This window comes from Bos indicus x Bos taurus, chromosome 14 (genome assembly GCF_003369695.1).
Source record: "Bos indicus x Bos taurus breed Angus x Brahman F1 hybrid chromosome 14, Bos_hybrid_MaternalHap_v2.0, whole genome shotgun sequence".
NCBI lineage: Eukaryota > Metazoa > Chordata > Mammalia > Artiodactyla > Bovidae > Bos > Bos indicus x Bos taurus.
In genome coordinates this window covers 67884633-67911512 of record NC_040089.1, presented here as the reverse complement: position 1 = coordinate 67911512, position 26880 = coordinate 67884633, and the positions used below count along the sequence as shown (strand labels likewise).

At 42.7% G+C, this 26880-nt stretch overlaps 1 protein-coding gene across 2 annotated transcripts in view; it reads left to right on the top strand.

Moving 5' to 3' along the window:
- SDC2 (syndecan 2) overlaps positions 1-26374 on the top strand; it is a 121855-nt gene extending 95481 nt beyond the window's left edge. The window contains exons 1-5 of one of the 2 annotated variants that reach the window (XM_027561492.1): positions 52-159; positions 6925-7036; positions 14889-15025; positions 22708-22843; positions 23956-26374. In XM_027561492.1, coding sequence (XP_027417293.1) covers positions 67-159; positions 6925-7036; positions 14889-15025; positions 22708-22843; positions 23956-24119 — 642 coding nt within the window. In that variant the 5' untranslated portion in view covers positions 52-66 and the 3' untranslated portion in view covers positions 24120-26374. Of the gene's footprint in view, positions 1-51; positions 160-6924; positions 7037-14888; positions 15026-22707; positions 22844-23955 lie in introns of those variants that run through there. The other variant, XM_027561493.1, reaches the window with a different exon arrangement.
- Positions 26375-26880: the final 506 nt, after the last annotated feature.

Below are 26880 nucleotides of genomic sequence, written 5' to 3'. Positions count from 1 at the left end.
GCTTTAAGCTTGCTTTCAGCCTTTCAGAAAAATGTGACCTCTCCTATTTGTTGAACCTTTACCCACATGCTGGCTCTGAAGCAGCAGGAGATACAGACAACACGAGACCTGGTCCTGGTTCCTCAGCCTCTTCAAGGAATGTACATTCTAAGGGGTGAGGTAAGATTACCACATCCAACGGGAAAATCTGCCATGACCAGTAAATTCTGAATGAGTGGTTCAGACCTGCAGGGTTGTAAGTAGTTACCTGTAGGAATTCTCTCATCTCCCATGCTTTGGTTTGTTTCAAAAGGTTCATGGAACTAGTTGAATTTTTTCACAGTTGCTGATGATTTGACTCTCTTAGAGTTTATTTTTTAATGTGACATTTTTATGAGCAGCCCAGTCATCTTTTTGCTTCATACTTCACACCCAAATATGATTCTGCCTTCATAAACCTGATTTTTTTTCTTTCCAGAATTGGTATATTTTCCTAATAGACACAAGTAAATAATTTAAACTAAATTCATACTTAATGGAAGGCATGCTGAAGTGTTTCTTAAAGTTAGAGACTAGCTTTGTATGTAATTAAGGACCAGTGTAGGTGTTTGAAGCAGGTCTGAGCTTAAAGATCTTTCTTAAGGATTTCTTAAGTAGGAATTTAAGAATCTGCTTTCATGGGTGACCTCAGCTTTTGTATGAGTTACACACAGGATGGCAGAATAAGTCTAGGCCATTGTTAGATAGCAGAGCATTTTCTGTAAACAAGTCCTTAGAATAAGTGCTTGGTAAATACAGTAGTACTTGCCTGTAAGTATATAATGCAGTCATATCTCACACATGTTCAGGGACCACAGTATGCTTCCCAACAGTAAACATAAGTTTCTTTCCTTCCATTACATCTTTGATTTGGATGGGACACCTAATAGAGATGAAGGTGTTACTAAAAATGAATGAGTGACAGTTGGCAGCCTTCACAGGGGCAGTGTACAGGATGTTAGGCAGAGAAGAAATTGTTAAGCTAGAATTCTAACTCTTCACACAGATTTTTCCCCATCTATAATGCCAAAAACACTAGTTCTAAAAGATGTTAAATAGATTTTCAGGGCATGTGGGGAGAATTTCCATGGCCAAAGTTTGAAAGTGTTGGATCAAGCAGAGTTCAACAGGACTCGTGTATTACAATTCTTCTCAGGGCCTTCATTATGATTACATGTGAATTACAAGGCAGGGTGGAGGGGTGGGTAGTGGGCAGGCCCAGCAAGGCCAGCACTCTCAATGAGCACACACTCTGAAGCCCTGACTTGGACATGAATCCCTCTTCCCGTCTTCTGAGCTGTCTGTCTTTGGACAAGCCTCAGTTCCTTGGTCTGCAGTGGAGATTGTTGAGATGATTAAATGTGCCAGTGCTTATAAAACACTTAGCACAGAATGCCTGGCACATGATAAACACTTAGCAGTTAGCTACAGTTAATCCTTTTGAACCCCAGGCTGACTAGCTCTGATAGCTTCGTGTCGTGGGGCATTACAGTTCAATAGCAAGAGCCCAGAATTTAGGTGGCAAATGTTTTGGGCTCCAGTTTGACCACCAACTAGACTGGATGATTTTTAAGTGACTTTATCACTGTGGTGTTCTGTGTCTTCACTTTTGGAAATAAATAGGTCATCCGGATGCCTATAATGTCCAGTCAAGCTCTAAGATTATATGTTCCCATGGGCTCTACGTAAGCCAGAGTTGGCAAGTTCATCTTAAGGGCAAGTATATCATCCCTGTGGGACTATGTAGGAGAAAATTTTAATTATCATTTCATTTACAGTGTGTGTTAACTGGTAATAAAATAGGTTATTAAGTCATCTCTGGAAAAATAAGCTAGAGTTACAGCCAGTTTCATGCTTTGTAATCACCATGAAAGTAAATAAGCATTTGAGTCTTTGAGGCCAAGTCAGGACTGAATGTGCCTTTATGCTAAAACTAAGAAACATCATCCAGGTACTTATTTCCTATGAGGTGATTCAGAGTGTCATAACAAGCCACACAAATATTTAACTTTTACGTCTGAAGGCTAATTTTCTGAAGGTTGGGTTTGGGGTGGTGGTATCCATAAAAGGCTTTCTACTTTCTGACTTTGCTATCAAGCCTAAGTTTCCACCATGTGTGCGTGCAAGCTAAATCACTGCAGTTGTGTCCAACTCTTTGCAACCCTATACACTGTAACCCGCCTGGCTCCTCTGTCCATGGGGTTCTCCAGGCAAGAATACTGGAGTGGGTTGCCATGCCCTCCTCCAGGGGATCTTCTGGAACCAGGGATCCAACCCACATCTCCTGCAGCTCCTGCATTGCAGGTGGATTCTTTACCACTGAGCCACCAGGGAAGCCCCAGTTTCTACCATAAGGTGAATTTAACACCTACTGCTTTGAGCTTTAATTATCTCGACCACTGTTTATCGGTTGCACTAGTTTAAGGCATTTAGAGGACATCCATCTAGTAGATAAAACAGTGTATCTTTTAAGGAAGACCTCAGATTTCTAAATAACAGATTTCCACCCTGGCAGTTTGAAACATGAGATTTGCCGGATGTAAGCTTTACCTAATAATTAAAAAAACCAGCAAGTAGATTTATTCAGTTGCCATCTCACAAATTTTCTTTGCTGAGACAATGGGAAGATTTGTGATATTTTTCATTTTGAGATTAGTGCACTTGCGGTCTTCTATGCACCAAATCAGCATTTTCTCCGTTCATTTTTATTACAAACATCATATATGTTTGGGCTGAACTATTTTGTCAGAATATTGATTTTTATCATCCTCAAGTACATGAGCCCCTCAATTTTCTGTCCTTGGAGGAGTTTATTTCCTCTTCGGGGTTTTGTATAAAGTAAATTGATGTCACCAGGTCTGAGTGGAGATTTTTTGTTGCTTTTTATTTTTGTGTGTGTGTGTCATGGAACCTGGGGTTTGGGTGGAGGAAGTGGCAGTAACTGACTAGAAATGCAGGTGAGGTCGAGTGGTGGAAGAATGTCTTTCAAGGCCAAGGAGTTTTAATTTTATCCAGTGGAAGATAGGGAGCCAAGAAAGGGTTTTTTATATTAGCAGGGGAGCAATGTGGTCATGTTTAAGAATGGTCCCTCGGCAGATGATGGATTCAGAGACAAAGCCCTGAGGGGTGGCCAAGGAAGGAAGCCTTTGTAATGTTCCAGGCCCAGCATGGCATGGTTGCTGCAGTTTGAAGGGTAGGGAGGAAGCGATAGAGTTGGGAGACAATGGCAGATTTTACCAGCCTTCAGGCATTACCTCCTCTGTGGAGATAACTCAGGGCTCGGTTTCCGTGGCTGAACCTCCGTTTTGTCCTGGGGTTGCTTTTCCTCCTCATTGTACCTCGTTGCTTTCCACATCTTCCCTCTGCTCTCCCACAGCGTGTCTCGCATCAGCTGAGGGGAGAAAGGTCTGGAAGACCAGCTTTGTTTTTCTTCCAGCTTGTACTCTGAGCTCTGTTAACCAACAGTATTGACGCTGCCCCTTGGTCACGGCCAGTCCCGAATGAAACAAATTCGGTAGGAAATCCTGCCGTCGAGCTGGGCCTCTCACGTTTCCTCCCCATTGGTTTCTTTCATCCAGGGGCTCTGTCTCATCCAACGCGAGTGTTCCATGTGTCTTGGGGTTTTCTGCTTAGCGAGGCAAATCACAGTTGGCTGGTGTAGAAGCCGTAGTCTTGAGTGACCCCTTTCTTGGCTTTTGAAAGATGCGTGTCTTGCCCCCAGGGAGTGTGAGTGCAGAATTCATTTCCCTTTCTGGGCATGTTAACTGTAGCAATCCTTTCTTCACAGAGTGTGGAGTCTTCACCAAAGGAATTGTCATGTTTGCAAAGATTTTGTTTGTTTGTTTTGAAGAAAAGACAGTGGAGGTTTTCTCTGAGCGTTATCTGCTACCGTGGGAAAAGAAGCCTGCTTATATGAGATCAGACTATGGAAGGTTGTGTGTGTGTGTGTGTGTGTGTGTGTGTGCGTGCACGCATGTGCTAAGCTGCTTCAGTTGTATCTGACTCTTTGCAACCCTATGGACTGTACCCCCCAGGCTTCTCTGTCCATGGGATTCTCCAGGCAAGAATACTGGAGTGGGTTGCCATGCCCTCCTCCAAGGGATCTTCCCAACCCAGGGATCAAATGTGCAGCTCCTGCGACTCCTTCACCGGATTTTTTTTACTGCCGAGCCACCAGTGAAGCTCTCTATGGAAGGATAGATATTGGCAATTCCTCTTAGATGCTTGGTGCCCCTGACGTCAGAGGAGGAGATAAATTTTAGTGTGATGACATAATTATTTGTACCACATCAGACAGTGGAGGAACAAATCCTTTTAGCTGCCCTCAAGCACATTAAACATCCCATCAGCCCCAGGACTGCCCTGGAGCCTCGCAGAGCCTGAGGGGCTAAGGGAGTGCCAGCTTCTTTAGATGCGTCCTGAGCCCAAGTCTTGTAGCAATTCAGGTCCCACAGCCTCCTCCTAAGGAGCTGGTTGTCATAGAGAAGTGAGTTGCTTGTCAAGCCAGCCTGCGTGGTTGAGTCGTGAGGTGGCCACAGTCCTCTGGGAGACGTGTTTTGGCCCATCTGCCTGTGCGTGTGACAGACGTGCCCATCTAGCAACTGGGTCACCTAATGAATAGACTTTCAGTTTACAAGTGGGGATTAAATATTTCGTGTGGCCCATGTCACCTCCAACTTCTTTGACAGAGCCAAGAGGAAAAAATCATTCAGTGTTGAGAAAAGGCAAACAGGTTTCTGCTTTTAAGTTCAAGGTTGCGCAAATAGGTCCCTGTCCACGTGTACAGTTTGGGACTGATGATCTCCGAGGCTTCAGATGGAAAGATATCAACTGTAGGAGTCCCCCAGGACTCGTGACATGTGTTAACTCTGAAGCCTGAGTCAAAGGCCAGTTTGTTTTAGGTAATCTCAATAAATTTAGGTAATTTCAATAAATATTTGCAGTCAGCAAATATTTATTGAATCCCCATGCCTTCCAAAAGGGCCAGAGAACTCAGGTCATTGAGGCCCTGCCTTCTCCAAGTGTGCTCTGCTGAGGGGCCACAGAAAAATGCACACCAGACAATTAACAATAACACCGAGCCTTTGTCTTCAGTTGTTCACAGGCTACAAAATCCAAAATAGTAGTTCCTAACAAGGGGACATGGAAGGTCTGAAAAAACAGAGCCTGTTTTGTAGACTGGACTTGAGAGAAAGAATGAGAGGGTTCTGCCGGTGGAGTTCATAGGACAAAGTTTAGTGCACGCAGGACAGCAAACGGCCCAAGCGGGGTTTGGTGAGCACCTGCTGCCCACCAGATGGTGTGATTGTGGGGAGTTGGGTGAACAGAGGGTGTATGAAGCACAGTCCTTGCCCTCGTAGAAGCTAAGAGACTGCCAGGGTCAGTGACGCTGATGGTGGGGCTGTGGAACCCACAGCTCCTGATACTGTAGGTTCACGAGCTTTGGGAAACCTGGCCCAGACTGGAGAAAGCCTTGGAGACTACTATCATGCAGCATGGCCTCAGAGGGCAGAGTTAAGCTCTGACTGTTGTAGGGAAATTCCAGCACACTCTTGTCTCAGGGTGGTCATTCAGTGCCTGCCGGCCAGGCCACTGGGAAACCGGTGTCTAATTAAGGTCTCAGTTCTCAGAATGTGCCGATGTGGCCGCTTAAGCAAAGCGGGCGGCCATACCTTCACGGTAGTTGTCACTGAGGCCTGGAGGACACTGGCTTGGCTTTAGGACACTTCGGTCTCTCCAATCAGCTGTCGAAACCCTAGAGAAGAAAGTGGTGCCATGATGGGGTGGCCCCGGTGTCCTCCTTGGAAGGTTCCAGTCCAGTGACAGCTGGAGCAGAAGAAGGTGTTATTTTATCAATAAAAGGAAATCTAATGAAAGCCACTGTAATGAGGGAAACATTTTTTTGTCATTCCTGTTAAAAACAAACATTCCATTTGATTTTTAAAAAAATAGGACAATAATGAATGCTACCTTTTTCCAAACACAAGTGTTTTTTAGAGGCTTACAGGCTGCTGTATTTGTTTCTGGGCTTTCATGAGATACTGGTGGTAAAATATCAATTTACTGAAACCATTTAAGAAAAATTATACATCTACTCAGCCTCCACTTCATGCGAATGACTCTCTTGGCAGGATTAAGTTGAATTTTAATACTAAAATTCTTACTGAAGAGCTAAGAAGCTGTGGAACTGGTCGACTTAGTGAATGATCCCTTTCCCTATTCAGTGTGTGATTTGCTGTTACCCAGTGCCAGGAATATAAAAAGAATGCGCTCGTGTGGGTTTATCTGCATTTGTCATTAAGGCTCCACTAAGCCTGTGGGCCCCAGATGCGGCTCGCGGTGGGCTGTTGCCCCAGTCCACAGCCTCGCGGGCCCTGCTCCTGGCGGGTGTGGTGCTGGCCTCTGCGTGGCCCCCGAGACCTCCTGGCCATGATGGTGCCTCTCTCAGTGTGGCCGGGCCTGTAATTGTCCAAGGGACCTTGATGCATCCCTGGGAGGTGATTTTGCCCAAGCACCCTAATACATCCCCAAGAAAGTCTTAAATGAGTTGACTGTCTTGCAGCTTTTCCAGTCAAGGAGCCTCACGGTGACTTTGGGAAAGCAGATGGCTCGAGCTAGCACTGGGGCCACTGGAACTCAGACAGCTTTAGTGGGAAGTGAGGAAATAAGCCCGTGATAGGTGCTTCTGAGGCATCTTCTGAGGATCCACTGGGTTAGGTTTCCCTCAGGAGCATTGTCTGCGGTCAGCCCTTGACGTCATGCGACTTGTCAGGGTGTGCTGAGGAAAGGTAGGGACAAAAATCGGCTTAAAGGAACAGGAAAGAGGGTAGGTAGTCACTGAGGTATAAGCCTGAACAAACTCATTTCCTAATTTCTCACCATCCTCGCCTGTCTTTGCTCTCTCAGCGGGCAGAGCTGACATCTGATAAAGACATGTACCTTGACAACAACTCCATTGAAGAAGCGTCAGGAGTGTATCCTATTGACGATGACGACTACGCGTCTGCATCAGGCTCGGGTAAGGCTAGCTGCATCCACACTCATCTCTGTTCTCTGTGTTTGTGTATGCACGTGCACACACACACCCTCTCTTACACACACATACACTCACACTCTATTGGAATGTGCTTCAGGGAAGCAAGCAGGAGGCATAACTGTTAAGGGCACGCTCTGTGGAGTCACAGTGCCTGGGTGTGAATTCTAGCTCTCAGCTACTTGAGCTGTGAGATCTTGGGAATATATTTAATTTGGCTGAACCTCAGTTTCCTCATTTATAGACTGGAAGATAATAATCAGCCCTCCCACATAGGGTTGTCATGCATCTTAAGGGGTTGATACATCTGTAACTCTTAGAGCTTGCTGCTTGGCCTGTGGTCAGTGTTCTGTCAACATTATCAGAGTGATGTCCTGAAAACCACCCTCAAATACTAGTTTCATAAAACTGCCAGCCCTACCTTAAAGCTTATAAATGAGACCAAGAAGAGTTATACTTTCTTACTGCTAGTGTATTGCTCAGAAGTAGGAGGGAGAATGTAGCAGCCAAGTAAAATGATTGTACACTAATATCTTCAACTCCTATGGTGTATCAGTTGTCTATTACGTCAGTAATGCCTCGTAACAAACCATCCCAAAGTGTAGTGGCTAAAAACAACAGTCATTTTGTTTAGCTCCTTATTCTTCAGGGTGGCAATTTAGGTGGCCTGACTGGGCTCTTTCCCATGTCAGTGGTCAGCTGCAGGTTGAGTTTGCTGATCTTGCTGGGCTCTGTCATATCTGTGGGGTAGCCGGGCAGACGTGGCTCTGGTCACTGTGGGCTCTCATTCTCCAGAAGTCCAGCCATTTGTCCACAGAGAGGAGACAGAGATCCCAAGATAGCAAGTAGGAGTGTGCAAAGGCTCTTGAAGCCTTCAAATGGGCACAATTTCACTACCATGTTTAATAGGTCAAAGCCAGTCGTAGGCCCAGCCCAGACTCTGCCTCCTAGTGAAGGGAGCTGTAGGGTTGTCACAGTGCAGAGGAAAACACTACAAGGAAGAGAAAGGATTTGATCATTTTGCAATCAATTTCCCATACCTGGGACATATTTCACCTGTGCCAGGAGGCTCCCAGGAAACTGAGAAAGAGGAGGAGTTAGTGCATGTATTAATGATCAGATCAGGAAGGTGAGGTCAGCAGCATGCTAGGCAAGTCTTATCCAGGATCTTCCTTGATTTGAGTTTCATTTTACATTCAACATTTGGTAAAAGTCTGTGTAGTCAAAGCTATGGTTTTTCCAATAGTCATGTACAGATGTGAGACTTGGACCATAAAGAAGGTTGAGTGTCAAAGAACTGCTACTTTCAAACCATGGTGCTGAAGACTCTTGGGAGTCCCTTGAATAGCAAGGAGATCAAACAAGTCAATCGTAAAGAAAATCAACCCTGAATTTGATGCTGAAGCTGAAGCCACCTGATGTGAAGAGCTGATTCATTGGAAAAGACCCTGATGCTGGGGAAGATTGAGGGCAGGAGGAGAAGGGGATGACAGAGGATGAGATGGTTGGGTCAGTCCATTGGACCAACTCAATGGACATGAGTTTGAGCAAACTCTGGGAGATAGTGAAGGACAGGGAAGCCTGGTGTGCTGCTGTGCATGGGATTGCAAAGAGTCAGACATGAGTTAGCAACTGAACAAATGCTGAATGTAGATGTCTCACAATCAGATCAGCGTGGGCTTCAGAATACCCAGAGCAAATTAAAATCGTGTCTTTGGGAGAGATTTGGCTACATAAGAATGAGTATCTTAGGTTGGAAAATGGCGAGTCTGAGAAAGACAAGAAGGGTTGTGGCCGACCTAGTTAACAGTGAGCTTACAATGCAGTGCTCATGTAAAAATAGCCCTAGTTATTCTGGGGAGAGTGATACATATCACACACGCAGGATGAGTGTGAAAAGTTGTTCTCTGTAGCCCACAACTCTATTAATACTGTTCACTCATGGCACCTCTTTTTTTTGTTAACACCTCAAAAGTGCTTTGTAACTGTCTTCTTCAAAATGTCTCAGGAAATATACCTCTACATACATTTTGGTCCTCATTTCACAGACCTTAGAATCTGAGAGCTGTTAGAGACTTGTAGAGGTTGTCCAAGTCATTTTTCTGATTTCTGCTAAGATTGTCCTTAAATTTAATATAAAGAATGCAGATTCAGTCCTGCTCCTCTGGAAGGCCCCCCATGTCCCCCATCCAGGTGGAAGGGGATTGAAGTGGTCGTTTGAAATCCTGAACCACTCATCAGACAGATCGAGCTCAGACTTAAATGTGGGCCTACATTGCTTCTGCCTTGGCTGCAACCTTGGGCAGATCATTGCTGCAAAGAAGTGTATCGTTCTGGATTTTGGAAACCTCCTTGCACTATACTGGGGATGTTGATTTTCAGCTTAAAGGTAGCAGAAGTTATAACTAAAACTTGTAAAGCTCTTTACTTATTACTTATTTATTGCATGTCAGACACCATTCCTAGTCTTAATAACATCTCTATAAAGACAGATTCTGTTACCTCTGTTTTTCATATGAAAAAAATCTAAGGCCTGAGGAGATTGAATAGCTTGCCTCAGATCACACACACTGCTGGAAGTGGAGCTGGGATAGGGGCCAGGGAGCTGGGCTTCAGAGTGTGTTCTCTTCGCTCCTTTGCTCTACTGCCTCCTGTGTCCTGAAGCCCCACTCTAGAATGAGGAGACCCTGCCTCGGCGATGCACCATCCCTGGTGGAAACTGGGGTCTCCTTGGCCAATGTTCCCTCTGTTCTCAGTGCTGTCACACTGTTCAGTAGAGGAGCACAGAGCCTGTAGGAATGTCCCGAGACCCAGAGGGCACCTCCCAGGGGAGAAGATGTATCATCCTCTTACTATATATGTGGGCTCAGGGGTGGGCATTGACAGACATGGAAACTTCAACCATCCACTTAAATGTTCCATGGACGTTCACTGTGGGCCAGATGCTTGACCATATTCTTTGGACACACAGAGATGAATAACTAGGTTTCTGTGCTCAAGGAACCAAGAGTCAGATGAGAAAAATGTAGACATGAGAAAAAAAATAATTGTTACACCATGTCATGGATGATATAGCCTAAGAAGGTGCTGTACAACAAAAGTGTTTAAGAGTTAAATGCAGAGTTCTGGATAAAGGTAGCAGATTGAAGGTATATACCTTCCAATACCCAGCTAAACTGCCCAAAACAAACTGGGCCTAAACTAATGAGGACAAATGGAACAGTATAGGAGCCAAAGGCCACAGTGTTTTGAAAGCTGGGAGGCAGATGGGCTTGTAGTAACAGACTTGGCAGACATGAGAAAGCTGAGTTAGCCAGCTATGGGGTGAGGATGGGGGCGGGGGTGGGGAGAGCAAAGAAGCAAGCTAATTTACACGGCAGAGTCCCCACAGGGCCCTGGAATTCACGCCACTAGATGGAGGGTGAAGATGGTACTAAACTCAGGATGACTGACTGAAAGTTTATGAACTAAGTAGGTTTTCCACCTGAAACTATCACAACATTGTTAATCAACTATACTTCAATACACAATAAAAAGTTAAAAAAAAAAAAGTAAGTGGATTCCCTAATTCCTTCCCATCAGACTGCAGCAAAGGGGTTGATGCTCCTGACCTGAGAAGAAAACTGGAGGTTTGTTATCTGGAGAGAAAAAACAGAGGGTCTTTGGACTGGAAATGTACCAGGCACATTTGGGGATGGGGGGCCCACATTGAAAACAGGGAGAACAAGTTCTTAGATTAATGCTTAGGTTAATGCAGAGATTTTCACAGTTGTCTTTTCCCAGTCAGTTCCCAGAACTTGGCCTTCACTCTCTCTAGGGACCTGAACCAACTCAAAGGAAATAACTCTAAGATACTGACATTGGCATTTGACAGACTTCTCCTGTGTGCTCAGAGCTTCTAGTCAGCTGCTCAACCTTTCCCTCTTAAATACGAGAAGACAACCAAGGCTCCCTGGACATTTACAGGAGGACTTCTGAAAGATCCAGACCTTCCTATACCCCCAAATGGGAAGAGAACAGAAACTAACAGTGAGAACTTAGAGAAAAACGTACTAAATTTGGAGAGATAAGGTGCTTTAATGTTGAAACAAGAAGAGAATACTATAAAAAAGGAACATTGTGAGAGTGCAAGAGTCCTTGGAGAGTGAAACTGACATGTCAGAAATGAACAGCTCACTAGGAGATGAGATGATATGCAGATGCTTATTCAATTCATTCAACAAATATTTAATAATGACCCATAACATGGGGAAATAGACACCATTCTAGGTGCTAGGGACACTTTAGTAAATAAAATCTAATGATGCTTTCTCTGATGGTGGAATAATCTTATTTATTCCTTCCTATATTCCCTATTTCCCAATTTCATCTGTGAAAAAAAATGCCTTATTTTTTAAAAGATGTATTTCTTTAGGAAGTAGAAAAAAATGTCTTGTTTTTTTTTTTAAAGAAGAGACTCAGTGAACAGTGGAAGCAGATAAAAATAGTTCCATGATAGAGAAAGAGGGGATGACACTGATTTTAGGAATGAGAGTTTAAGCAGGAAAGTTTCCAGGGTAGAAACAGGCTTTGGCTCAAGGCTAAGCTGTTTCAGGCACAGAGGACAGTGAGAGCTGAAAGTCAGGGGTGAAGGGCATGTGATCAATGGGGTCCCCAGATTTCTGGTTTGGGCAAGAGGGTCAATCTTTTTAATAAAGATGATAAATGCAGTGGAAGAGCCACCTGAGGTGGGTCACTCATCTAATTTAAGAAGTGCTAACTTGAGAGAATTTTCTACTTTACAAAATCTCTTCTTTCACAACAAATTATCCAAACTCCTAATTTGGTGATTCGTATTTGTAGCTGTTGTAAGCCAAGAGTCTCGAAAACCCTTAATTGAAAATTTTTCATTTCTCATTGAATTTTTTTCCTAAGAAGCAAATCAGTCATATTATGTATAAAATTTATATGGAAAATCAGGGAAGCTGATATGAGAGAGCAGAGTATTTGGACCCATCATTATTAATGACTTACATTTATGTAACATTTTATGTACACAGAATGCTTTCAAATATATATATATATATAATTCAAAAATATATATATATAATGTTTGCACCTCTGAGAATTAGTGGTTGTTATCCCCATTTTACTGATGAAGAAACTACCTCAAGCATTATTTGTCCAAGGTCACAGAGATAATAAATGCCAGAACAAGTACTAAGTTTGTTTAATGCCAAATCCCATATTTATTTCAATATACTCTTCACCATTTTTTTTTCCTAAATAATGAGTGTACATGCTGGAGGAAATCAATATATTAACATATTTAAAATGAGTCATATTCATAGTTTTGCACTTTTCCTAGTATCTTACCTCATATTTTTTGAACTGCTTGTTATTTTAACATGATTCCATGTGGAGTCTGGGGCTATTCATCATTTTTTCCTGTCTGAGGAAGCAGGTTAGTTTGAGTTACAGACTTTGGATTTTTTGAGTTGTTACAAGTTTGACAAATGATCAACTTAAAAAGAATGTTGTATTTGAATGTGAACAATTCTCAAATGTTATTTTTGTAAAAAGGCAAAATGAACAAACAAAAAGACATAGTGTCCAGTTGGAAGTCAGTGGTCAGTCCTTACCGCACAGATACTGGGTCAGCGCCTGGAGGTGCTGGGATTTTGTTAGACACTCTTTTGGGGAGCCAATCAAATGCAATCCCTCAGCCATAGGAAGCTTGTGATAAATGCAGTCTTAGGGTAAGAAAGGTGGTGCTAAATAAGCAGGTGATGAAGACTCTAATGTGGAAGGAAGGCCTTCTCCAAGGAATGACATTTGTGCTAAAAGTCTAGAGGTGAGGTTTAGAAATTAACTAGGCAAAGACTTCTGGCCGAAGATCAGACTCCACAGCTGGAGTCTAGGGGATAACAGGATAAATGATGCTGAAGGAAACTGAAAGGTAGGCCAGGACCGACTACACAAGAAGAGGCGGCGGCGTTTTCTATTCACCTTGAGAGCAGTGGAGTGCCACTGGTACGGTGTTAAACAGGAGAGTGATGGGTTGCAGCCCGTCTGTGCACAGAGGACTAGAGGGAAACGAGGAAGAAGGGAGGTACAGTGGCGGTGGGAAGACTGGACGGGGTGGAAGCCCGGGAACTCCAGAAAGGTGTTAAGAGTGGAGACATAAAAAGAAGGTGAAATCCATAGAACCGGTGATGGATTCAATGTGGTGGTGAGGAAGAGGGGAGGGAGCCAGAGCTGTGATTTACAGGAACAAAGGGTTCCACTCACTGCCAGATAACGTGAGGAGAAAAGACTGTGTTTGTAGAGGGACAGGCAGGGAAATCATGAGTTCTAGTTTTTTAAAATTTTATGGACAGATAGTTGATTTACAATATTGTGTTCATTTCTGCTGTACGACAGTGATTCAGTTGTGTATATTTTTCCATATTCTTTTCCATTATGGTTTATCACAGGATATTGAATATAGCTCCCTGTGCTATAGAATATGACTTTGTTGTTTATCCATTCTATGTATCATAATTTGCATCTGTTAATCCCAAACTTCCAATCCTTCCCTCCTTACCTCCTCTCCCCTGGCAACCACAGGTCTGTTTCATGAGTTCTATTTTGAACATGACCAAGATGTATTTACTACCTTTGAGTCATTCAAGTGAAAATGCCAAGTAGGCTGGTGGATATGTAGGTCTAAATTTCGGAGGAGTGGTAGAAGGGAACCACTTGGGTTAGCTTGGGTTTCATTTGTATTTAGATGTAACAGAAGCCATGGGTGAGAGAGAAAGTGTAGAGTAAGGTGCCGCCTAGGGCTCAACCTTAAGGAACTTTTCATATTTTGTGTCCAGGTAGAAGACAGTGAATCTGCAAAGGAGACTTAGAAATAGCCAGAGAGGTGAGGGGAAAGCCAGGAAGTCAAAGTCATAGAAACCCAAAGGCAGTGTATCAGAAAGGAGGTGAGAGTTGACAAGCGACCAGTGATACTAGGAGGTTCAATTAGATGAGGACCACTCTGGAAAATGCCACTGGATATGGTATGTGAAGGGGAATGGTGACCTTAAGAAAACATGCCAGCAGTGTGGTGACAGGGAACATTCGACTAGGGCGAATAGAGCAGAAAGTGGAATAGATGGTGTGGGAAGGAGCCAGTGAGTCTGCACCCACTGAGAAAGTCTGACTATAAACAGGGGAGGAAGTGCAGCAGCTCACTCAGATAAAGGGTCAGTGTTCCCTTTTCATTGTTGTTGTGATGGAAAATGGAAAATATAGCATGTTTCAGCATAGAAGGGAAGCAGTCTCTTGAGGAGGAGAAACTGAACACACAAGTAAAAAAAGGGCTACTTGAGGGTCTTCCCTGGTGGTCCAGCAGTTAAGAATCTACCTTGCAATGCAAGGGACATTGGTTCGATCCCTGATCGGGGAACTAAGACCCCATATACCATGGGGCTGCTAAACCCATGCACTGCAACCAGAGAGCCCGGGTGCAGCAATTATTGAGCCTACAGGCCACTGCTGGAGAGTCTGTGTGCCACAATGAAACATTCCCTCATGCTACAACTAAGCCCTGATGCAGCCAAATAAATTATTTTTAAAAGGGCTACTTGAGAACTTTCGGAATAATAATAATAATATAGAAAAAAATGCCAGACTCCCCACAGATCCACTTTGAAGTCATTTCTTTATTGCTCTGAAGACTGCAGGAAGGTTTATGCTGAGTTCCTAAGGAGCAGGTATTGTGAAAAAACATAACTCTGTCATCATCAACTTTAGACCAAGTAGCCTGATACTGTAGAATTCTGTGTCGTGACTCGTGTGCTTAGCTCGTCTTTGCTTATTCTTCCAGGAGCTGGTGAGGATGGAGAGAGTCCAGAGCTGACCACGTCTCGGCCCATTCCAAAGATACCATTCACTAGTACTGCTCCAAGAGTGGAAACCACAACACTGAGCAAGATACAGGACAAGATCCCTGCTCAGACAAAGGTGTGTTTTATTTCGCATCGCGTCATCAGGTTATTGTCAATGTGCCTTTAAAAAAAATTGTACAGAATGTTCCTTTTAAGAGGCACCTTTTAAAACTGTAAGGTCAACTGGTCTTTTCATTATATTGTAAATGGCTCCTCCTTACTCTTCAAGATTGTTTTGACATTTGCCACCTACTGCTTTTTTTGTTGTTGTTGTTAAACAGGCTTTGTTTTTCAAAGCAGTTATAGGTTCACAGCAGAACTGAGTGGGAAGCACAGAGAGTTCCCGTATACCACCCGCCCCCATAATGTTCAACTGCCCCCCACTATCAACGTCCTGTGACAGAGAGGTACACTTGTTACAACTGGTGAATCCACATTCAGTTCAGTTCAGTGGCTCAGTTGTTTCCAACTCTTTGTGACCCCATGGACTGCAGCACGCCAGGCTTCCCTGTCCATCACCAACTCCTGGAGTTCACTCAAACTCATGTCCGTCACGTCAGTGATGCCATCCAACCATCTCATCTTCTGTCGTCCCCTTCTCCTCCCACCTTCAATCTTTCCTGGCATCAGGGTCTTTTCAAGTGAGTGGGTTCTTCACATCAAAGGTGGCCAAAGTATTGGAGTTTCAGCTTCAGCATCATTCCTTCCAATGAATATTCAGGACTGATTTCCTTTAGGGTGGACTGGTTGGATCTCCTTGCAGTCCAAGGGACTCTCAAGAGGCTTCTCCAACACCACAGCTCAAAAGCATCAATTCTTCAGTGCTCAGCTTTCTTTACAGTCCAACTCTCACATCCATACATGACTACTGGAAAAACCACAGCTTTAACTAGATGGACCTTTGTTGGTAAAATAATGTCTCTGCTTTTTAATATGCTGTCTAGGTTTGTCATAGCTTTTCTTCAAGGAGCAAGAATCTACATTGGCTGGTCATAATCTCCTAGAGTCCAGAGTTTAATTTAGGGTTTGCTCACCGTGATGTATTACATTGTATGGGTTCTGACACATTTCTAATGGGCGTGTATCCACCATTAGTAGCCTGCAGAATAACTTCACTGTCCTAAAAGTCCTCTATCCCCTACATGTTTGTTCCTCCTGCCCTCCCAGCTCCTGGAAACCACTGATTTCTTTTTAGTATCTCCGTAGTTTGTGCCCTTCCAAAATGTTGCATAGTTAGAATCATGTAGTATGTGGTCTTTTCAGACTGGCTTCTTTCACTTAGTAATATGCATTTACAGTTCCGCCATGTCTTTTCATAGCCTAATGGCTAATTCTACCTATTATTTTTATCACCCGGGCCTAGCTTATAAACAAATCTTTTTTACAGGGTTCTTCTTCTTAAGGAACTCACAGCCCAGTTAAGCAAAACCTTTTCAGTTTATGTGACGTACATTAAGAAAATTTGTTTTTATTTCATAAAGAATTGGTTGTGAGTTAAAACCATTGTAAACTTTACATCTGCTGAAATAGGTTATGGACTAAGAAGACCCCAGGTACTAATCTCAATGAGTATTTTCCCAAAGTCTTTTCAGGCGCACCACCAGTGGTATGTAAACTTCAGCTCTTCCAATGGTAACGATGAGTGTGGGTACATCTCTATATTCATTCTGAGAACTGTCTTATAAGAAACAAGATCTTTGGCCTTAAAACAGAGCAAAGGTTTCTAATGGAAACTAGGGGACTGGTGATTTATTTATTAGCATGGTATTGCAATTAGCTGACCAGCTACGACTAGGTAAGCTTCTTAAGTTGGAAAATGCATGCTACAGTCTGAAGAAGGCTGAAGTTTCAAATCCTGTTGTTGTTCAGTGGCTCAGTCATGTCTGACTCTTTGCGACCCCATGGACTGCAGCACACCAGGCCTCCCTGTCCCTTCACCATCTCCCAGAGCTTGCTCAAACTCATGTCCATTGAATCAGCAATGCTGTCCAACCATCTCGTCCTCTGTTGTCCCCTTCTTTTCCTGCCTTCAATCTTTCCCAGCATCAGGCTCTTTTCTAATGAGTCTGCTCTTTGCATCAGGTGGCCAAAGTATTGGAGTTTCAGCTTCAGCATCAGTCCTTCGAATGAGTATCCAGGATTTATTTCCTTTAGGCTTGACTGGCTTGATCTCCTTGAAGTCCAAGGGACTCTCAAGAATCTCCAACACCACAGTTCGAAAGTATCAATTCTTCGGCCCTCAGCTTTCTTTATGGTCCAACTCTCACATCCATGCGTGACTACTGGAAAAACCATAGCTTTGACTAGACAAAGACATAGACACAAACTAGACATAACTAGACATAGCTTTGACTAGACTTTTTCGGCAAAGTAATGTCTCAAGTCCTAGATCTGGTCAAGTGTCTTAGCTTCTCTGACCCATTTCTCTTGGATCCTTGGGAAGATTAAATGTGAGGGCATGCAGCATGGCACCTGAGACCCAGCAAGCACTCTGTAAGCCTTCATGGAAGTCGGTTAGAGCAGTAGAGACTGGGGCAGTTCACCAAGGGAAAGTGTGGAGTAACAGCGGCAGGAGACTGCAGACAGTGGAGGACAGCATGCTGCTTAGGAGAGCTTGGAGTCACAAGTGTCCCTGTTTGGTGCTCACCCGTCTGTTGGTTAGAAATGAGATGCTGCCAAGGTCTAACAGCAGACAGGATGTGGAAGATTGTGTCATGAAGGTAGGGACAGGCTGTCTCTGGAGTGAGAAGTGCCTCCTCTGCAGGCAGGGCTGCACATGGGCTTCCAGCCGGATGACGCCCCTCCCTCTCCCACAGTGCACTTGTTCTTCCCTTCCCCTTCCCACAGTGCACTTGTTCTTCCCCTCCCCTTCCCACAGTGCACTTGTTCTTCCCCTCCCCTTCCCACAGTGCACTTGTTCTTCCCCTCCCCTTCCCACAGTGCACTTGTTCTTCCCTTCCCCTTCCCACAGTGCACTTGTTCTTCCCCTCCCCTTCCCACAGTGCACTTGTTCTTCCCTTCCCCTTCCCACAGTGCATTTGTTCTTCCCCTCCCTTTCCCACGGTGCACTTGTTTTTCGCTTCCCCGCTAACTTCCTACCCACCGCACTCCCCACGTAAGCACATAGGGTGGTGAGGAACAGGGCTGGCTAGGTTTCTTCAGATGTGGAGCAGCCAGGAGAGTCCTCTCCAGACTGGAGTGCTCTCTGTTGGATGGAGAAGGGCCTGTTACCGTTAGCGGTAGACCAACTTCACAGGCCAGGCGCTAGGAGAAGGAGGAGCTGTGAGCCCTGAGGCAGACCCATTTGGCTCCCTGCATGGTAGCTGCTCCAGAAATGGATTCTGTTGAATGAATGAAAAGAAAAAGAGAGAAGATAAGTGAAAAGCAACAGGTGCAGCTGAGGGTAGGTCATCCGGGGTGGCCGCTGAAAGATGCATCTGACTCTACTGCACGTATATGTGACCACTGGTCGTGACTGAATCCCCTGAGGTCAGGAACCATAACCATTAGGACTCACTAGTTTGAGACACGGAGAAGGCAATGGCAACCCCCACTCCAGTACTCTTGCCTGGAAAATCCCATGGATGGAGGAGCCTGGTAGGCTGCAGTCCATGGGGTCACTAAGAGTCAGACAGGACTGAGCGACTTCACTTTCACTTTTCACTTTCATGCATTGGAGAAGGAAATGGCAACCCACTCCAGTGTTCTTGCCTGGAAAATCTCAGGGACGGCGAAGCCTGGTGGGCTGCCGTCTGTGGGGTCGCAGAGTCGGACACGACTCAAGTGACTTAGCAGCAGCAGCAGCAGCTTAAGACAAGAAACTCAGTTTTGGCTTTTTGTGGTAGAGTTTTTATCCTCAGGAAAACCTAAGTTGACATAGAGCTGTCTGGTCAGTTGACAACAATAGGTTGAAAATTGATGCAAGTTTTAAAAAATTGACTTTAAGGGAGTAATTGTGTCAGATTGAAATAAAGAAGGTAGATGTTTGGCAGATGAGCTCAGAAAGGAAGGACCCCAAAACATTTTAACGTATTCTTGGTAGCGTTTGTTTTTGATGTAGTAATAGTAAAAGTTCATCCATTTGTGGGAGATATTATTGAGTGCTACTCATTGTGTTGAACACTTTTTTCAGTACTTATCATAATATTAATATTAGTGATTAAATTTTCTATATTGTAATTACATGGCACAGCTAAATTAAACATTGCTTTTCGGATACCATTAATACAGACTGCTTCTGAGTGGGCATCACAGTGGCATTGATGTCACTGTTATAGATATTCTGTCCAGTTTGTTGTAAATGTATGTGACTAAAATAAAAGAATACAGGTATCTGTTCAAGCAGAGCATTGCTCGTAACCTTTTACTCAGTTACATTTTCATGGTATCCAAAGAACCAGACATGGATATGACAGATCTTTAATTGACTTCATCTAATCATCTATGCTGCCTTTTCATAATTTCACTTTGCACACATATATGAGAGTCCAGGCATTTCAAATTAGTTCTGTACTATAGAAAGTATACTTATTAGTCAAACTCTTCCTTTCATACAATAAAACTTGTAAATTTAAAGCGTAACTGTTCCATCCAGAGCACTTAGAAGCTTGTGCACTCATTCCTGTGAGTATGTGGGAACCTCAGTTCTGTGGAGACCTCCTATCCCCAACCCAAAGACCCCCTGAAATGTAAGCTCATTCCTGGCTGTTGGATCAGAAGCTGAGTAAAATGGAAATGTTAACTCTCTCAAAGGATTTTAGGGACTGAAAAGACCTGAGGGGAACTCATGTGATCTGTCATATAAATGAGACAGAGATGACATGGATGAATTAAATCCATCTCTAATGTCACAGTAGCTACTTACTTTCCCCTCATTCACCACCAGAACTCACTTCCTCTTTCCCTCATCACAAACCTGGGTATCAACCTACTTGAGTTTTCTCTTCCCTTTCCTAACTCTCCCTTAACTGCTAATGAGCAGTGAAAAGTCTCCTAAGTTAGAATCCAGATAATTCATTTCCTCATCTATTGACTTGTCTGTCCTTCTACAAAGCATCCAATTAACAATGGGCTTTCCTTGAGAAGAATGGAGGAATTGAGGCAGAATACTGTCAATGAGCTTTTCTCTTTGCTTTCCCTTGGTACAGGAAAGCCAGGGGAGACCTTTATTTTCTTCTCTCACAATAATGTAGCTGCTGCTGCTGCTAAGTTGCTTCAGTTGTGTCCGACTCTGTGCGACCCCATAGATGGAAGCCCACCAGGCTTCCCCGTCCCTAGGATTCTCCAGGCAAGAAAACTGGAGTGGGTTGCCATTTCCTTCTCCAATGCATGAAAGTGAAAAGTGAAAGTGAAGTTGCTCAGTCATGTCTGACTCTTCGCGACCACATGGACTGCAGCCTACCAGGCTCCTCCATCCATGGGATTTTCCAGGCAAGAGTACTGGAGTGGGGTGCCATTGCCTTCTCTGCACAATAATGTAGAGAATAATGAAATTTGGAGTGCATTTGTATGGAAGTGAAATCATTTTCCTGTAGCCTCTGCTTTTTGTAAGTCATGGCGGATTGAGGGTTAAGTCAGTACAAGGTTTTTGTGTGGCTTAGGAAAATAAGACAGGCATTCTTTATCATGCTTTATTATGCATCATCTTCAGTGGAAACCAGTCTAGTGCTCTGTCCACTGAGGCAAGGCCCACTGACCTGGAACTCAGATGGATTCACCTAGTGATCCTTCTTGGAAACATTGATGACCTTAAGGCACCCCAGAAAGGTGAGGTCTCCATGCTTTTTAACCCTCTAGGCTAAGTAGCTAGTGGCCATATTGGATGAATGCTGGCCTTCAAAAAGCCATCAGGCATTCAACTGGGCCACAGCTTAGAATCCTAATGAAGGTGGTTGGCTGCTCTTAGGAAGAGTAATAAAGCTAAACAATATTTTCGTCTACAGGAAGAGACTAGTAGAATTGATGGTGTTTTTTGTCAGTAGTGTTGGCCAACAAGAACTTGAGCCAGATAGAGAAGAACCATCTCATTTGAACTGAGCTTATCTAATTCAGTGGTTCTCAAACTGTAGAATTATCTGGAGAGCTTTAAATAAGTACCAACAATAAGCAGTGCCAGTTTTACTCAGTCCAGAACAATGAAACAGTCTCTAGTGGTGGTCTTATATATATATTTAACTTTTCAGGTGATTTCAGATTTCAGTGTAATCTTAGGTCATTTGTACATGATAGCCAACATTGGTACTGAAGGTTAGAAAGCCAACAGATGATTTATGTGATGGTATAATGGGCTATCAAGTGTTCTGGGGTTTTTGAGAGGTGGAACATCAGGACTTCGTGAACGACAAATGGACAATGAAGGAAGTGAAAATTTTGCATTGGAGTTAGAAGAACTGTATGAACCGAGGCACAGATGTTAGGAATCAGTTTTGGTAAGTAAGTGGTGGTAGAGATGGCTTTTCAGGGCTTCCTACTGGAGATTAGGCAGTGGCCTTGGGAGATGGATTGGAAGCCATCCAACACATGCAGTTGAGTATGATGTGGTAAAGACCTAGATAAGGCCTCAGGAATGAGAATCCATGGAAGACACTGAATTTGAAGGAATGGTGAAACGCAAATTGAAAGGGCTATATATATGTGTGTGTGTATATATATATATATGTGATATATGAGGTATCACTTAGTCATATCCATCTCTTTGCGACCCTGTGGACTGTAGCCAGGAAGGCTCCTCTGTCCATGGAATTCTTCAGGCAGGAATACTGGAGTGTGTTGCTATGCCCTCTTTCAGGAGATCTTCCCAACCCAGGGATTGAACCCACGTCTCCCACATGGCAGGCAGATTTTTTACCATCTGAGCCACCACCAGGCAAGCCCTTTGAAAGGACGGTGACATACCAAAACATATAACTTGAAATGTGCCAAAATAACTTCGGGGGCCCAAGAGAATAGTAGTTACTATTGATGAAAATAGGGAGAGGGTCGATCTGTTATGATGGTACAGCCAAGGATGAGGGTCCTGTAGGGTGCTGGTAGGTAGGAATAATGCTGCCTGGAGGGGAGATGGTGAGAGTTGTAGAATACTCAAGAAACTGAGAGTGCCCTTCACTGGACAGATAGAAAAAGTGAGGTCTAGAAAAATAGTGGATCAGGGCCACACAGGAGCTCCTTACAGAACCCTCGACCCCCTGAAGTCTAGATTCTAATCCAGGGTGTGGTGAAGGTGTAAGAGTCAATAAATAGAGGGCATCATTACAGATGAAGCCTGTTGGCTGTGCCCCACAGAGTGGTAGCAGGCAGAGCCCTGGGAGAACACTCAGAGAGAATGCCTGCAGGGAAGCTGCCATCACAGTACCCCATGTAGCAGAAAGGTGATGGAGTGAGTTGAATTGGGTAATGTTGTTGGGTTGGAGCAGCTAGAAGGGGATGGTGGCCTGAAGACTGAAGAGTGGTAAGAAAGCTAGAGATCCTTGTGAAATGTCAACTTAGAGAACCTAACCATGCCATTAGGATTATTGCGAACTCAATAAATTGTCCATCTTGCCTGTACATGTGGTGGGTGTTAAAACCGTGAACAATGCGGGTCCACCATAGGACTCACCCATTGGTATACACATCACACAAAGGGATTCTTTCATTTATTTTCTAAACCCAGTGTTTGAAAAAAAACAAACTTGGAAAAGTACTTACTATTTCTTTCTTCCAGCACATTAAAAGAAGATTTTTATAATCTTTCTTCTTTTTTTTTTTTGCCTATACCAGTCACCTGAAGAAATTGATAAGGAAAAAGTTCACCTCCCTGACTCAGAAAGGAAAACGGACCCAGCTGAAGAGGACACAAACGTATATACTGAGAAGCACTCAGACAATCTGTTTAAACGAACAGAAGTCCTGGCAGGTCAGTAGCCTGGTGGAGGGTCCTTAAATAGGCTTCTGGTTGTCTGAGTGATGTTTAGAAGTATCAGCAGGGTTTGCCGGATGTTACCTTACTACTGAAAACCATCTTGAGCACCTGTTTCCTTTCAGAGCGAGTGAGGCAAGGGTTAGGCAAAGGATGTCGCTGTTTTCTGTCAGCTCTCTCAGCCTACCCCTTGGCCCGCCATTTGGGTTGGGGTGGGGAGAGGCAAGAAGAAAGTTAAGGCCTAAATTGGTCTAGAACAACTGGGTGTCAGGTGTGGCAGAATGTGAAGCTCAGTCAGGCTTGATTCAAGACCTCCTGATCTCAAGATAAACTTAAGAGAAGGTTCTTTATGGAGAGGGCCGTTGATACAGTGCCTATGGCACAGAAGGATGTTGTCTCTAATCATAAATCAAAGTATTAACCTTTGATTTTAAAGGGGAAGATTTGCAAGATTTTAGAACACAGTCCTTTTAAAAATTTTTTATTTTATTGAAGTATATTTGATTTACAACGTTGTGTTAGTTTCTAATGTACAGCAAAGTGATTCAGTTATACATATAATAGTTTACATCTGCTAATCCCAAGCTCCCAATCTAGCCCTCCCCCACCCCCCACCCCTCCCTTAGCAACCACAGATCTGACCTCTACCTTTGTAGAACACTTGATCCTTGAGAGGAAAGCCCCAAATCCAAGATGACAAAGGAAATTTGCATGCTTTTTGCACAGTTCCCTTTGCAAAATTTAAGTCAGTTATATCATGTTTTGTGTTTTCATTGAAAAAGCAATTAGAAGATTAGATTACAAAAAGTGAATGCTGAAAAGGCTTAAGAGTTTTAATGTATGGAACTAGTTGAGGTCACAGCCAGATTTTTTTCTTATTGAGGCTTTTGGGTGATATTATTAATACTAATCAAAGGAAGTATTATACCTCTTGAAGAATGTCAGCTTTGCTTAATTACCTGGTTGCTTCATTGAATCCAGTTTTTTTTTAGTTTTGGGGTTTTCAAATTAAGCTTTTTATGAAAGTGTCGATAAATTGGCCTTAACAAAGCTGATTTCTGCCATCCTTGAATCTCTTCTAAAAGTAATCTTCCTTTGGTGTGTTTCAGCTGTCATTGCTGGCGGAGTTATTGGCTTTCTCTTTGCAATTTTCCTCATCCTGCTGTTGGTGTATCGCATGAGAAAGAAGGATGAAGGAAGTTATGACCTTGGAGAACGCAAACCATCCAGTGCTGCTTATCAGAAGGCACCTACTAAGGAGTTTTATGCGTGAAAACTCCCATTTAGTGTCTCTATTTATGAGATCACTGAACTTTTAAAAATAAAGCTTTTGCATAGAATAATGAAGATCTTTGTTTTTTGTTTTTTGTTTTTTTTTCATTAAAGAGCCATTCTGGCACTTTAATGATAAAAATCCCATTGTATTTAAATCTTTTCATGTATTTCTTTAGAACAACATAAAATTCAAACTTAACATCTGCAGTGTTCTGTGAATAGCAGTGGCAAAATATTATGTTATGAAAACGCTCAATGTATATGGAATCGGTTTAAATTTCTATGCGCAAATATGAAAAGAGTGTTTTTATCCGATGGTTCGAAGATGAAAGCTATTTCATTTGTGTCAGCATGTCTCAGAGTGACCTTATCAAGTTGGTCTTACTTTGTTAATTTATCTGTTGTTCCCCTCTCCTCTGCTCGCCCTTGGAAACAAAACAAAACTCTATGCCTTTTGTAGCTGTTACGGTGCAATTTGTCTTTGGGTAATTCAGATAATGGTAATTTAGTGTATATGTGATTTTCAAATATGTAAACTTTAACCTTCACTTTGTATAAATTTTTAAGTGTCAGACTATCCATTTTACACTTGCTTTATTTTTCATTACCTGTAGCTTCAGGCAGATTTGCAACAGCAAATTAATGTGTAAAATTGGATTATCACCACAAAACTGTTTAGTCATGTCTATCCATTCAGATCTTCTTTTGAGAGGATTTGATGTGAGTTTTTGACAAGCCTCAGCAAACCCAAAGATGCTAACAGTATTTTGAGAAGTTGCTGCAGATTCCTTTGGCCACTGTATTTGCTAATTTCTTGCAATTTGAAGGTACGAGTAGGGACTTAAGAAAAAATCAGTTTTTGTTCTTACAAATGCATTTAAGTTGTAAACGTCTTTTTAAGCCTTTGAAGTGCCTATGATTCTATGTAACTCGTTGCAGACTGGTGTTAATGAGTATATATAACAGTTAAAAAAAAAGTTGGTATTTTATAAGCACAGACAATTCTAATGGTAACTTTTGTAGTCTTACGAATAGACGTAAATTGTAATTTGGGAATATAAAAACTACTGAATAAATCATGTGGCCTAATATTGAAAATGTCACTGTTATAAATTTTGTACATTTTCGATCAAATGTACACCTCCCCTTTGCTAACAACCGTCTGCTCTCAAGGATGTTGTGGGTTTGATTTCTGAGTGTTCCACGGTGTCTGTAAATCAAAACCAAAGAGCTCATTTGATGAAGCTGTTTATTATCAGATTCGCTTCTGAATTGGCCAGAGGAAATCTGAATGTATCATCCTGTGTGTGTTTGGATATAGATATTGGAAGGCTCCCAGGGAGGGAATTGTGAGTTTCACAACCTTTATAAAGATAGCTCAATATTGATGGCAATATTGAGATGGATACCTGCTCTGACAAATAACTTTTAGGACTATGATTTCCAAAGAACTAAAGAGGGCTTTCCTGATGTCGGTATCTATGGTTTAGTCCTCTGGATTGTTTTACCTTTGAAACTGTGCTCCAAATCTCTCCTGAAGTTTAACTGAAGAAGTAATAGATGGAATACCATAGTTCACACTATGGGGAAGAAGAGTCCCTCAGGGAGGTTCTAGGCGTTAAAAGGAGGGCTTCACTGCTTAGGAATGAGGTTGCCAGAGAGCAGTGATGCCTGAGGAAGAGATGGAAATGTGAGGGTACCCTGGCGCCCTGGCTGGGGACTTCCTTCTAACTGAACATTTCCTTTTTCTGTTTTACCACCAATTTTGTTTTAAAGTGTGAACGGCCAAAGTAGGAAGAAGACAGGAAAAACAGCAACCTTTCCAACATATAATTTGCTTTTAACGAAGTATGAATACTTGCTTCATTTAGAGGACATTCCCTGGAATTGCCACAGATTTCAAAAAAAAAAATTGATGCAGCACTCAGAACAGTGTTTACTTAAATTCTTAATGGCCTTAATTCTCAAAGTCCTGTCCCATCACTTACAGAATCAGTCTACTGCAGAGTGATTGAAAGAAGTGCAAGCACTTTCTAAAGCTGCACAATGTCCCTCGGTTATGGAGGTTATGAGTGTAGTGGGTATACCTCTAACTGTGCAAAGCATAGCAAAGTTCAGTTCGTAGAATATTAACTGCTTGGAATATTCATGCCAGGAAAAGGAAATTTCTGGCAAATATTTTGTCACTGCTGTAAAGCAAAATATTTGTTAAAGTGCCAAAATAAAGTCTGTCATGCTGAAAGTAAAAAATCATTGTATAGACTGACATCCAGTTTTCTTCAACTCTACGTTTTCTGCTCAGTTTTTTTTTGTTTGTTTGTTTTTAAAGATTCAGTAAATACTACTATGAAAAGTGTTAGTAATGATTACCAAGTTCAGGAAAATTTTGGTAAAATATAAATATTAAAGCCAATGTGAAAATTTCCTGTTTCCTTAACCACATCTAAATGATTTCCTATGTGTGAATACGGCTTTCTTTGAGAAGCGTGCAGTATTCAAACTGTCCCATTTTGAGCACATGTGGGTAATGGTATGAGCTCATTTTTTAAAAAGTTTCACCTGCAAGTGCCTAGTACCTGAACTTCAGGATTAGGACATGGTTAGTAAAGTTGAATTTAGGTTAGACAAGATTGCAGAAATTACCATCTATCGACATTAAAACTTAATACTTTCAGATCAGATGTTTAAGAAATTATATTTTGGTATTTTTTTTTTTTTTGCAAGTTAAAGACAATATACACTTGCTTATTACGGATATA